Source organism: Blennius ocellaris (genome assembly GCF_963422515.1).
Source record: "Blennius ocellaris genome assembly, chromosome: 10".
Taxonomy (NCBI): domain Eukaryota; kingdom Metazoa; phylum Chordata; class Actinopteri; order Blenniiformes; family Blenniidae; genus Blennius; species Blennius ocellaris.
The window spans coordinates 4,752,949-4,767,772 of record NC_137659.1 but is presented as its reverse complement, the minus strand read 5'-3'; the positions used below and the strand labels follow the sequence as shown (position 1 = coordinate 4,767,772).

Sequence of the window (14,824 nt, the reverse complement as noted above, 5' to 3'; positions counted from 1 at the left end):
ATCAAACTAGAATTAGGTCATGCTGTGAATTTTTTTATTTTTTTGCCATTTCACTGTATTTTTCATCAGGTTTCATTAAATTGCCTTCAGTTTGAGATTATAGTCATTTTCTGAAGTAATTGTTGCGTTTTATGAAAATATAGACATTTTCATCACGTATACTCGACACGACAAAGAATATCTATAAAAGGTTATTATGGCCCTATTTTACCCACTCATAATGAAACTGAGCTGAATGTGGCTGATCTAAATATTGAAAATATCCACAGACATGCGTCTTTATCTCACTGAAACCTTATTTTCTAATATTTTAATTGATTGTGTTGCACATCACAACACAATACAAATACTAAAAGACAGATCTTCAGTACGACTGGGGATTTTTGTAATAAGCAGACTTTGTCTTTTAAGAAGGTTGAATGAATAAAAGTGATGAGATGAGAATTAATTTTCTCAGCATTTCAAATTAAAATATGTTTTGTAAAATGCTCAGAAATTGAAGAACGGCTCATTTCATATGGGGCTTTTCTGTGTTTATGAAGATGTAACATCGTGGAGTAAACAAAAAATATGTTTTTATTTAGAATGGACAATGGTTTGAGTTCCCATTTAAAATCCAATTTAGTACCTAATTGCAAGTCAGATTGACTTAAATACATACAAAAGACCTGCAATATCTTTCTAAAACCTTATTTTTCTAATGTTGCATCTGTAGTGACCACATTTGCTTCATTTCTGCCTTTCTTACAAACTAATATTATTAAATGTATTACATAGAAAACATTTTAAAAAATCATTATGTTTACCTTCAGTTAGTGTACTCGATCAATGGGTTAATAAATGATATATGTAATACATTATAAAGTAGGGAAGTGGTACTTGTAAAGCGTGTAAACAGAAATCTAGTAAGAAATATACGCAATTTAGGTACTTTTTATTGACATAAAAGTTTAATTGTGTGTTGGTTTTGTTTATTCCAAGAGATTTTTCTCTTAGTATGGCATTTATTTACACTTTGAAGTCTTGAAATAGCCTTCAAAAACACTCTGGGATTTACAAATTTAAACATCCAAGTATGTTAATGAGACCGTGAAAAGGGTTGAAGGCACCTTAAAAAAAAGCTCCTTTTTGAATATTTACATGTGGTGAAATGCCTAAAAGTCGTGTTCCTGCCAGAGAAATCCTCCCTGATGCAGCGTTCAGATTGAGCCGCAGTGACCATGTAGAAGTCAGTCACTCAGGACTAATGCGGATAGAGCAGAACCCAGCCAATCAAGACACCGAAATACAGTATGGTATTATGTGCCAATTTCATGAAACAGCCTGCAAATCCTGTTTGTATAAGAGGATTACTGGGAAATAATAAAAATACCAAAAAAAAAAAAAAAAAAATGCATTTGCCAAGTACTTTGCTTAATATGATAAGAAATTCTTTGAAATTTAAAATTCGACCCATTTCTATGGATTCATCCTGTTGTTGTCGAGCTGCAAGTGAATCCACACACATATATATATATATATATACACACACACACACACACACACACCCCTTTGCTTCATCCTGGATCCTCCTTCTTCCTTTGTTAACCTATTTTTCGCTCAATCCAGACTGTCCCTCGTTCTTCACTCCTCCTCCCCTCCACCCGTTTCCCCCCATTTTTCTGTCATCCATCTCTCCTCATCCCTCCACCACCTCCAACCCACTCCTTCAGCTTTCCTCCTTATTTTCTACTCCACCTCCCTCTGTAATCCCGCTCTCCACCTGCTGAGATGCAATCCACTTCTTTCTGCTTCACATCTTTGAACGCTCATCTTCTTCTTTAGTATTTCTTTTCTCATGTACACTATTTTTCATTATTTATTATTAATTTAGAATGCCCTATAATAAAACCTGTGTTGTAATTTGCAAAAAAACCCAACATAAAATGTATTATTTTTATATCTTGATTTTACCTTAAATTACAGTTTTAACCTGTGTCAATAGAAACAAATGGAAATAGTTGATTTATTCAAACAAAACAAAACCAAGGACATTTCTAAGTGGAAACAAGACATCTTGGTATGATATTTCTTAAGTGTCCGGTTCAGTACGGCTCATTTTTACCATCAGCTACTTTGATCCGTTCACTGGAACTCTGAAACAGACGTTAAAACGACAGAGGAATGAAGATGTGTCTTCAAATGTTCAGAGTTAAAGTGAAACAATGAAATACTGGAGTGAAGTGCAGCGATGTGAAAAATCCACTGACATAAAGAAGTAGAAACACATTGCTTCTCCATGCTCCTGCTCCCTACCTGCAGGGAAGCCGTCCCAGATCTCCAGCCAGTCGTATCTGCAGAGGGCGCCGGGCGGCGGCGTGGTGTCGGGCTCCATGTCGAAGCTGTCGAACTCCACCACGATCTCCGACATCTTGGGGGCAAAGATCATGAAGGTGCAGTCCAGGTTGTTGGGGTACTTCTCGGGGAAGCCCGGCGTTTTGATGATGCCCCGGGGATCGGTGAAGTTCCTGGAACATTCGGGACCTGAGGAGGAGAAGATGTACGGGAGAGTTGTAAAACGTCACGAGGCGTTTGGACGGAGTGAGCGATTCTGACCCGGACAGAGGTGGGTCACAGGGGGCTTCGGGGGGGGGGGGTCGCTTCTATTCACATTGTTGTCACTTTCAATTTGACCACCAACAGTTTCCCTTTTTCTTTCCTCAGAGGAGGAAATTTGCAGCATATAGATGCTTTAAAACACAAATATCGTCACTTTTTCTGCCTGCTTGACTTGTTTGTTTTGTTTCCTCTGCATTTTTCGATTCTTGACCTTTTTCGACTACCGCGGCCAAAACAGTTCTGACATTTTTTTTTAATCCACACACAAACCAAATACCACCCGATTCTGACCTTTTGCACAAGTCGAAGAATTTGCCATTTCAGAAGTCTTTTTGCCGGTTTGACCTCTCCTTTTTTAGGCGTTTAGAAGAGAAACTCTGTGTAACAACATGTTTTAAAGATAGCGTTTCACTCCCCCTCTCCGGGGGTTTCTGACTGACTTTTAAAAGGAAAGACGTCTTCTGACTTAAATCGGGTGAAATGCCGTTCTGGGACTACTTCGACGAGTTTTGTTTTCTATTTTACAGGCGTCAACTCCCCTCCTCCGCCGGAGCCGTCTGTCTGTGTTGTGACTGGGGTGGGGCGCGACACTGGTGGTTCTTATGGACACAATCATGATCAACACACACACGCACGCGCACATTCATTTGACCCATGCAAACACACAGACACTGACCGAGATCATCATTCAACCGCATCCTTGTTATGTGTCACAGCACTCAACCTCATAATATATTGGCAATTATTTTTGTTGTAGCTCAAACAACCTGAGACATTAAAGCACTGACTTAAACTTTCAATTTCAGCACCTTCATGTATTTACAGAGGTTTGTGTTTTCTCACACGCGTGTGTTCAGCTCGGGTAAACCGCTTATAAAAGCATCATTTCTTTCTACAGCGACACGAACACACAGCAGCACCATGTGTCAGAAGTTAAAAAAAATCCAACACATTAAGCATGACCATGCAGCCTCAATTTTCTGATTATTAAATGAGTGATGGAAGAGTGACCTGTCCAGGGAGCGCCCTGTCCTCGCTCAGTCACTCGACTCCAACCTCCCACTCCCCTGTGACCTTAAGTTGGAGGATCGCTGTGTAGATAATGAAACCTTTCCTACCAACAAAGCTAAATATTCTGAATAACTGCCTCCTGATAAAAGTACAAAATAGACCAGCTGGCAAACTTGGCAGCCGTTTACGCCGATGCCATCTTTTGTACTCGGCAGCGATTTTTTTGGGGAGGTTTTTTTTTTTGGCCAACAGTGGCGTCCTCGCTGTCGATACCGCTCATGAGAAGTCTGCGTGTCGACTCGCATCAGTGACCCCCGGCTGGCGGTTCACACCTCGGCTTGTCGTCAAGTGACACGAGCGAGGTTACGAGACAGTGACTGATCACTGCGAGGAGGCCGGCGATGCCAGGCGTGGACCAGGGTCAAGCATCCCTCACAGGGACAGACAGCGTGTGTGTGTGTGTGTGTGGGGTTTAATGTGTTGATGGGGGTACAGGGAGTTTCTAATGTTGCCAGGCCAGATGTGACCTGCATGTTGTCTGAGCATGCCAGTACGCCAAACCAAAAAAATCCATGGTGAAACACACACACACACACACACACACACACACACACACACACACACACACACACACACACACACACACACACACACACACACACACACACACACACACACACACACACACACACACACACACACACACACACACACACACACACACACACACACACACAAACACACACACACACACACAGTGGACTGCTCGCTGTTGACACAGGTGGTGTCATTAAAAGGGCGACATGATAAATGATGAGGAAAGATGGGCGGTAAAGGATGAGGCTTCGATCGGGGCTCAGCTGGCACACTTTAGCACGTGTGTGTGAGACCTAGGTAAAATAACATGATTTCAATTATGAAAAAGCCCCCAATATTATGCTGTCAAGTGTTATTACAACCGAATGACCCTTTTCTGACCACTGTAGAGTCAATCTGTTTAAGTGTTTCTGATAAAAATCTAAAAATGGATGAGGGAGGCATTATTCTCACTTCATACTTAAAAAAAATACAAATAAGAAAAAAAAAACTCATGGAATAAATGTAATTATGTAATTCCTACAGAACAAACACAAAATCGTAATGCTGATTGTAGCATTTTACCGTAGCTTTTCAAAGCCTCGTCAACAGATGTCATTTATCGTGTATGGTTTCTGGGATCACTCTGCACACGAGATCGTGTTGATCCTCCCTTGAGGTATAAATAACTGAGCAGAACTGGGGATATATATCGACCAGAGAGAGTATCTATCGCTCTCATTCCACCCAGCAAATTGCACCCTATTCATCTTCCACACCCACTTTATTCAAGTTACGATCGCAGGAGGTTGAAACAGCGTGCAGCGTACTCCCTCGGTAAGTAAGCATTTCAAGCCTATCTGTGCTTTTTTTTTGTTGTTGTTAGAAATCAACACTCATCTCTCAATTCTCACCGGTCCATCTTCCCCCATCGTTTTTATCAACGGCTCTTCAGTCGGCTGCGGTTTGAAGTTGCTTCAAGAGAAAAAGAAAATCGCTACCTCGTCCGACTGAACCGCAGGGACTGACATGTGTTTCTGGCAATAAAATGAGAAAACAGGGACAAAAATAGTGAAGAGGCCTCGCTCGGCTATCATTTATGAATGAAGTGTAGACCACGGTTGCAGCAGAGGGTGGAGTTACGGCGAGCCGAGGCGAATGCGACCGAGCGTTTAAGATCTGGCCGCCACCGCCTCAAAGTGCCATCTCTGAGTCGAAACAGAACATGTCATCTGAACGAGGGCTGCTGCTTGTTGTGGCTGCATTTTGGGTTTTTCTCTCTTGCAGTAATGACAGACAGGGACATGACGGACAGACATGAGGCATGAGGCCACAGACAGATATGCAGAAATACATAAAATTTAGCAAAGACATGTGTTCTACTAACTCAAATGAGAGACGCTCAGACTCACTACTTCAGTTCACCTGTTAACCTGAAACGCGTCACATGACGCCGATTGTTACACTTAAGATCAGAAACCCAACTTCCTGTGCAAACGTCCCACTGTGCACGGCTAACTCCCGACAAAGAGGTTTTGTGACGTCTGTAGTCACGTCACATTGCTCATTTTTAGTACAGAAAACAATCTTTGCTGTCAAAATCACAAGACGTTTCACTGATTTTGAGCAAACAACCAAAACTACAAACCCTGTTACAGCAATGTGGTTTATTGGATGTCAGAAGAATCACAAGTATGACACAAAAAACATCTTTGAGTTACAAACACTGAACTCTTAGTGCACTTACGTGTGCAACAAGGCATTTTTTTCCCACGTTATTTCCAGAGCAAGTTGGTAAGTTTTTGTGCCATCAGAAATATTGTTTGAGCAAAAAACCCTCAACAAAAAGCATAATCCCAGATATTTTTCAACCCCAAACACACTTGTTTAAAAAATATGCTTAATATTTACGTTTGGTAGGGAATTAAAGTGTTGCTATATCCGTAATCTGTTCCACAGGGTTTGGTATTAGGGCCTTTTTTTTTTCTTTGACACATTCGTCCACGTTCATAAATATCCATTTAACTAGATCAACCTCTTGTTCCTAGTTCTCAAATTTGGAGAGTAATGCAACCACCCATATTCACATAACGGTAATTTACAGACACCCGCAAACCCAAAAATAAATAGACTGAGAGATTATAGCAGTGCTAACCCTCACAACATTGGATTATCTCAACCAGGAACAATAAAAGTGAATAAAATCTGTGTTTGGTATGTTTACTCTGTCATTCTGATGTTTCAGCTATGACCCTTTGATTCACTGTTACATCCAAAATAAAAAAGACCTGAGATCAAAGGACAGACACAGAGCAGAAGGGAGGAAGGTAAAGGGACCCTGGGAGAGATGAAGTGGTCTCAGCGGAAGGTAAAGCCTGTTTGTAACCAGCTCCATTTAGTTTCAACATGCTGCTCTGACTGTAATGGATTTTAAATGTGGCGAAAAGGAAGGCAGCAGAAAAAAAAAAAAATGGGGGGTGGGTGAGGATGGGCCTGAGTGAATACAAGTGCTGTTTTTAACTTGTTCGGTGGCAGAGGAGCCATATCGAGGCCAGTGCGCACACACACAAACATTTTGTCCCAGTTTCAAAGCCCCTCATGGATGCCAGAGCATCCATCTCATCTGCAGGTCACCCCTGTTGCCTCCAAGGACAAACAGCCCATTAGCTAAATGAGCCTGGGGTCCCATACACCTGTCTGCTGCACACACACAAAGGCAATCAGACACACACAGTGTATCACAAAGTAAGAGGGATAATGTACAGGTAGCCATATAGAACAAGAGAGGGGGGGGGGAAACAACAAAATGCAAGCAGGTCGTGAAAGCCCGTGTGAATTCCCAGCTTGTTGTAGCTGGCAGAGAGGAGACAGCAGACGTACGTGCTCAACAGAAACAAACAACAGGAAGGCAGTCGTTTCTCTGATAATCACTCGGTGGGACAGTCGCAGCCGCGGCAGTGTGCCGAAACTCACCAACGCATCTACAACTTGACATCTGCACCGAATATAGATGAAGCTACCGGAGACCCAGGACGGATGATGAGAATTAATGAATAGTTGGACAGGAATGTGTGTGTTCAACTCAGTGTCGCAGTATTCCACACAGGAATCCCCAAAAACCCCAAACAAGGTGTGCTTGGTCACAAACACTGTCTGTGATTATGTTCATAAGGTAAGGCTCTCGAACATGAGGCCTATGGGCCAAAACCGACCGGCAAGAGGCTCCAATCCAGCAAAAATTCAAAAATGTTCAGAGAAAATATTGATTTTTTTTTAAACAAATTTGTTAAGCGTGGTGGATAGAACACAACACAGAGACTCAAGCTGAGATTTCAGAGAGGCTACCATGAAAGATAACAAAACTAGCATTAGCGTCAAAGCCATGCTGTCAGGGTGAGTTTATAAAAACATCTATAATACGACAGCTACAGGAGAGGAGATTTCACTGTATTTTGCATCAGAAGATCGTACTAAGTTCCTCTGCGCCAGAATAAAGAAATATTTATATTTAAAGGTAATTATGGCAGTATTTTACTAATCAGGCCCACTCCAGATTAAATTGGGCGATACAAGGCCTCTGGTTTAGATGCTACATTTATTTTTTCTCCACGGGTCAGAACATTTATAAGCAGGAACATTAAAAGAGAGTTTTGCTTGCAATAAATCAGCTAGAAATTGTATTGTTTTCATGTTGGGTTGCTTATCATCTGTCCGACTCAATCTTCAGTGTAGCTCAGGCGCTGAGTCACTCATCCATCCGTTCTTGTGATTCTTCCAACCGTCAAGAAGTGTCTATTTCAGGTTAGAAAGACATTAACTTGTCCTTTTTAGAAAAGTAAATGACAAGGTGACTCCAGCTCCTCAGTTGGCCATGAATCTCAATCTTATAATGTTATTAGAGATCAAAGCTCATGTATAAATCACCTAAACCTTTGTGGAAGCTACGTCCCTTTAAAAGAAAATCCTTAATGAAAACTTTAGAAGAGCAGCGATCCCGTCTGAGCCCACACTTTTCATGACCCACTTTCCCAAAGATTTATTACACCGACTTTGTAATACCATCATGTCATCCATCAGTCACGGTTTCGGGAATTAAAGTCGATATACCAGCCGATTTTCAAAGTTCTGCTCTCAGAGGTTTTGCAGCTCAGAGAGCTGATAAGGGGTTAGGGTGAGTCTGCCGGAGCCTGAACAGGGCCCCTCTAACCCGGACCGCTGCTCGCTTCAGCACAAAAGAGCACCCGCCCCTCCATTTTTCATCACATAAAACACTTTCTAACATCAACCCACCTGGGGATTGTTATTTCTGGATCCTCTGATTCTGTGAATGGTTATTGCCCTCTGGGGTATAAACAGAAAATGAAGAGGGATCTCATGCACGTCCCCCCCCCCTCTCCCCCCACCCCCCTCTCTCCTTTTTAAAAAATCTGATTTATCTGCAGTCCCCCGCTGGTGGAAATTGAAGTGGTCACATGAGATTTGCCGCTTTGGCGGCTACTCAAGTGGACCCGGGAGGGAAGAGCAAATACAAATGTAGGACACGGGAGCGAGGTTCCTTCCTTGACGTGCGGTGTTTACACGGGCCCATCCTGCGAGCGCCCTCGCCGATTCTCCAGTGAATTGTGGATCTTTTGAGTTTGTTTGGCCCGCAGGTGGGAGGTCAGTGTCCGAGACGTTCAGCCTCGACTGTTTGGACAGCCACGGACGTCGAACGCACAAACACAGGAATATTTTTAAACCCCAATTTCCCAGAAAGGGTTACTGCAGGGTGCAACTGAGAAATGCTTGCTGCAGTTTGTTAATTAGTAACACAGCGGTTGTGTTTTTGCTGAACTGTATGTTTTTCAGGTCATTTCTTTTCTTTTCTTTTCTTTTTTTTGTAAAGCAGCTTTGGTCAATTATTAGTACGGAATAAGGAAGTATAGCTCACAGCAACACATGAACCCAAAGCATGCGGCACATTTAGAGGCGCTGACGCATAACAAACTGTTCGGGTGAAATTCAATGTACTTCCTTTAAGCTGAGATTTAGTAACTTTTCCTTAACGTGATCCAAAACATCCATTGAGATGGTTTGTAAATCCACTATTGTGGGCTAAATCAAATCAAAAATACTAAATAAAATAACTTCTCTTCGAATTAATGACCAAAAGCTGCTTTCTATTTCAGCCACAAAGCCGATGGGTTAGTTTTCTGCCCTTGTAAAGTCCACAAGGCTCCTGGAGCAGTCAATCAATAAAGAAAATGTTTATCTCCAATTTCTTTTTTTTTACCAAACCAACAGAGCAAACATCTTAAGAAAAAAAGAAAAAAAGAGTGAATTTAAATTGGCTGTCTTTCGCGAGCCGATTCATCACATTCAGTGAAGTGTGTGCATAAAAGAAAGTGGAGCAACTAAAGTCTGACTTCTTTGAAAAGGACATCTCAAGGTGAAGTGGTGCAGCGGTGGTACAAGGAGGCCCTGCGTGGAGTTTACACTTTGTTCCAATGCATATATGGGTTTTCCTCTGATACTACCTTTTCTACCCACAGTCCAAAAAGTGAATTTATACAACAAGGTTTTCAAGGGAAAATGGGAAACTTCCGTTTCATCTTGAGTGTCCGTTTACACGACAATGGTGCTCGAAGCTATCACAGACGCAACTTTTCTGAAATGCTGCCACTGCGCAGGCGCACCACAGGCGTAGACGGACAATAACAACAATGTTTGCCTCCAGAGTGTTACGACTCACCAGTCCAGATTCTCCTGGGACTTGGTTGTATTGTTTTGACAGTCACACGTAATAACAATTCAACTTCCTCGTCTGTCCATACGAATGTCCGTGTACTCGCCATTGTTAAAGTTTGTAGCGTATTGTTCTCTGCACGTGTCTGTGTGTGTGGTTTCATTATGTTGCCGTGCAACGTGTTGAGACGGACAAATATTTGTCTATTTGTCTGTGTGTTGACAAGATATCTCTAAAGCTGTTGACCAGATCTTCATAAAAATTAGTACGCAGGTGCATTTTGATGAAAGGAAGAAGCCAATAAAAATGTTTTTCGAAGTATGAAATATAAAAGCACATGATCATCAAACTAAATAAATGAGAAAAAGCAGTTGATCTGGATGTGGAATATGTGTCATTTCCCTTTGTCCACTGTTGACGGAGGTCAGAAATCTGTGATTTGCTTTTGTTCAGTCCAGCCAAAGGACTACAGAAGACAGAATGGATGGATTTCTACACAAGTTGCTTGAAACCAGGACACACCTGTCTTGAAGACCTCGTAGCGGACGGAGAAGCCCGCCCCGTGCGTCTCGTAGTCGGAGACGAACTTGATGAGGAGCTGGCTGCCGCTGGAGATGATCGGAGACGGTGCGATCTTCCCGCAGAACTTCCCCAGCCTGCGCGCGAACTCGTCACCGCCGTTGTAAACCTCCACGTAGTCATACCTGTTGGGCAAAAAAAAAAATAAAGAAGATCAGGTTTGCGCAGCAGTAAAGGAAAATAAATGAGGAACACAGACGGTCTGATGTTTGGACTCATTCATAATTGATTTCTACTACGCTGTTTGTTTCTCTCCGCAGTGTTTTATGGCTGGTTGGTTAAACGCACACAGCTGCTGAAAGTACACTTGAGTAGTTGTTGTGTCTGAGGATAATTGTGTTGTTTTCTCGCAGGCTTCCAATCAAAAGTTGATTCTGTGAACTCAATTAGCGGCGAGTCTATTAAAAGAAGGATTCCACGTGGAAGTCAATTAATTCACAAAAAGTTGCATCGAGGGGCTCAACATATTTCACACGGCAATGTGTTTAGTGTCTATAATGTGGGGAACTACAGAGTAAAAGTAAAGATCCCTCGGCTGCTGCTGCTGCAACAAAAATCGATTATTCTTTTTCAGATCTATCTCTTGCAACTTCATGCAGCAGCGCGTTCAATCATTAGATTTATTAGAGAAAAGTTTCCTGCTGTAAAAACAGAACATTAATAAAAACTCCAATAATAGATGATCACGCGCTGCACTGTGAGCGCCGCAGTGCCGCAGAGACAGATCTCTCTCCGGAATGCACTCCTGACTCAGACATGCTCGGTCTTGAGCTTCCCGTGAAGCTGAAAAGACAAATACAGGATGTGTGTCACTCTCACACGTGTTTTCTGCCGACACTGACATTCTGCAGTTTGCATGAATTCCTCGCTGTTCACCAGAATAGTCTTTGTAGGTCCACTCAAGCCTGGACACTAATGGGTTTAAATGAGTGTGTGTGTGGTTTTTATCAGTTACATATAAAGGCAGATATTTCAAACGTTTAGATGTATAAATGAGACCTGATTTACTAACGGACACAAAGGCCTCAAATAATCAGTCTCGTTCGTTTGCCTTCATGAAAACAGAAAATGAGAAATGTGTACATCTTCCGTTGTTTATGACTGTCGGTTTTCCAAGCATGTAAGGTTATGGTACAAACTCATGGTGTAGACTGGATTTGATATCAAGGCCACATTTTCAAGATCTTGGTGGTGACTCGGTCTTGGCCCCATAAGGTATTTGATGCTCTGGTTATGGCCTTGGCTCAGTTTCAGTCCGTCGAACCCTTGGTCTTGTCTTGGTCCCGGCTGCTCAAAGTCACAATCTTGTCTCGGTATGCCCTGGTCTTGGTCTTGACCCCTAAAAATCTTGGTCTTGACTTGGTATTTGCCCCTTAAAGTCTGGGTCTTGTTTTGGGATGCTCTGGTTTTGGTCTTGACCACTTGAAGTCCCGTTCTTTTTTGGTCTTGGGATGCTCTACTCTTGGTCTTTGTTCCTGAAAGTTTTGGTCTCATGTTAGTCTTGGGATGCTCTGGTTTTGGTTCTGGTCCTGACTTGGTCTCAGGTTAGGTCGTCTTGACTGCAACACGAGCACAAACAGCCTTCGAGGGGTAGTCAGTTCCTCAACTGGCTCCCCGCGACTTTAGTTTATAGATTTTATTACATTTCCCATATCATACCTCAAACTTTGACTTTGCGATAGATCGTCTCCCATATTTAGTTTGATTTCCTTTTTCTGTTTAAGTTTACTATAACCCTTTAATATCTTAGAACTAACAATAATCATAACTTCTTTGAGTGAACCATTGTGAGACATTGGGGTGGGAGGCAGGGTGCAATGTAGTTTAAGCTCTGTGAGGACGGGGATTCTTCCAGTCACAATTTGAAAACACACACACATATATATATATATATATCATAATTCCTCCTATGACCCCACATTCATATAAAATATCTTCAGTATCATATCAAGTCAAATAATTTATTCCATTTATTCCCTCGACTGCATCTAAATTAAAAAAAATGACTTTCTGCCCAAGTTCTTGCTGTTCACACAGATAAGAAAAACATCAGCTTCCTCTCAAGTGTGTGTGTGTGTGTGTGTGTGTGTGTGTGTGTGTGTGTGTGTGTGTGTGTGTGTGTGTGTGTGTGTGTGTGTGTGTGTGTGTGTGTGTGTGTAAAAATGAAAAGGAAATCTGATTTAGGAAGCTGCAGTGTGAACAGAGTCAGTAACTCTTTGAGATTGCAAAAGAGGCTGCTCTCTTAGGGGGGATGGAGGGGTGGGGTGATAAGAGAAATATGAGCACATGGCAGTGTGAAGCACTGGGAGGCTGCACGGATCCCAGCGAGCGCTAAGAGACTTCATCAGTCTCTGCTGTCCGCGGGGACCTCCCACCACCGCTGCAGCACATCATCCTTTACCAGCCGACACCCTTCTGTCCACCCACTGTCCGCTTCGCCATGTCTCAAGTGTTGCTGTGTCTGAGAGTGCGTCTTTTTCTATTTATTTCTGTTGTGAGACCCTAAATACATCTAACAAACTCACATTATGGAGAGTTGGTTATTTTTGTGGGGACAAAAAAAAAAAAAAAAGATATTGCCTGAAGTTGGGTGAACACAAGGTTATGGGTTTTAATTGTAAGGAAATTAGTAGTTATGATTGAGTTTAGTCTGCAGGAAATGAGAGTGAGTCAATGCAATGTAGCCCGAAGGTGCTTTAAACACAATTTGGCCTCGTTCCTCTACAGAAATGTGGCTCTGATTCGGGTTATATTAATAAAAAAATGAGGGTCACCAAGTTGGAAAACTCAGAAAAACAAATTACACAAATCAAACAAGAGGACATCATCTTTAGAAAACATAAGTGATCTGCCACTTTATATGTTGAGGGTCAACCAAACAGCCTTTACAGTGAGGCTTAGGTGGGGTTAGGGTTAAGGTTATGTGTATAGCTGTTGCTCAACATTTCGTCTTGTTCCCAAGATTCTTTCTCACATGACAATGTGCTTGAGTGAAATCGGAAAACCTTTGTCGTTTTGGACTCTGTATTTAATGTATTTCTTACTGTATTTCAACATTAGAAATACCAACTCTATACATTTTGATTTGGAATGCATACATTAGAGGTGTTTCTATTCATTCGGGAATCATAATCTTCATATTTTGGTGATAGAAGTGCTCAATTTGGTCCGCTAAGATGACACAGTGAACCAGGTTTTCCCTCACTGTTCTCAATGAGATTATGAAAACAGGTGCCACAATAAACCAGACTGCAGCATTAAAATATGCAGTGGTTTTGGTCAGTTTTTAATAAAATATGGTGCAAGTGCTCATGTTATGTCGTCGTCTCTTGCACTTCTTTGGACTCAGCAAGTAATCCACTGCTAAGTGGTTCAGGGTCATGGTTGACCTGTGAGGCTTTCAACTGAGGGAAAAATAGTGAATGGAACAAGTACATTTCAGCCTTTTATCACAACGCAAGTGAAACTCACCAACTCATGAAGGTAATTTGAGCCGCCCACGCGTTTCAAATTTTCCCGTAAAAGGTAACTGCACTCATCGAACCAATATCTGCAACGTGACTGCTAATCTCTGATGCTAAACTAACAGCAGACTCAGTCGTTATTTGTTTTCTTCCCACACAGAACGCACATTTCAAGCACATCTTTATTTTATAAAGACGTTAACATTATCACACATCGTATGTTGAACTGTGGCGCCAAAAAAAAAAGACATTTCTAGTGAAAACGCATAGTTTTTTTGCGTTTCGTTTCAGAGAAGTTTTGCATTTAATGTCCATTTACACAGAAATGGCAGAAATGCTGAAACAATGTAGTTAGCATGCCAGGCCAAGTGTTGGCGCTGTTAGTTGTGATTGTAATAAAACCACACAAACACACATGGGCACACAGAACAAAACACCATAAACATCAACATTGGCGGGCACATGGACATTTGTATAGACCAATGTACCATTGTTATAAAGCCACAGATGCACAAAAAACAACATACTCAATTAGCAACATACTTTCAATTGGGGATTTGTGGATTAAGGGCCGAGTTCAGTGAACCATAAAGCTTCAGGCTACAAGCATGCTTCCTCAACGCGTACACCAGAACAGCCTTTCTACAAACATAATCAATAATCATCCAAATTTCTAAGAGGGGACTCCAGAGGTCCAATTGAAACCAGTGCAGAGAACAGACATCTGTTTCCTGATGACAAACGGTCTAAGAATTGAGTAACCACTCGCTCAAGTCATCGACGGTCTGGAATGAGGCCACAAAATCTATACAGGCATCAGGGCGAAATGTTCATCTGAGAAACCTGGGTAGATTATATCGCAGTATTAATT

General features: G+C 41.9%; 1 protein-coding gene across 1 annotated transcript in view; it reads right to left on the bottom strand.

Annotated features, from left to right (window-relative positions):
• LOC308135954 (neuropilin-1a-like) overlaps positions 1-14,824 on the bottom strand; it is a gene marked incomplete at its 3' end in the record, with an annotated part of 83,763 nt that overhangs the window by 44,159 nt on the left and 24,780 nt on the right. The window contains exons 3-4 of the mRNA XM_080504129.1: positions 10,433-10,614; positions 2,296-2,523 (exon numbers count right to left, since the gene is read on the bottom strand). Of these exons, the coding sequence (XP_080360255.1) occupies positions 2,296-2,523; positions 10,433-10,614 (410 nt within the window). The remainder of the gene's footprint in view (positions 1-2,295; positions 2,524-10,432; positions 10,615-14,824) is intronic.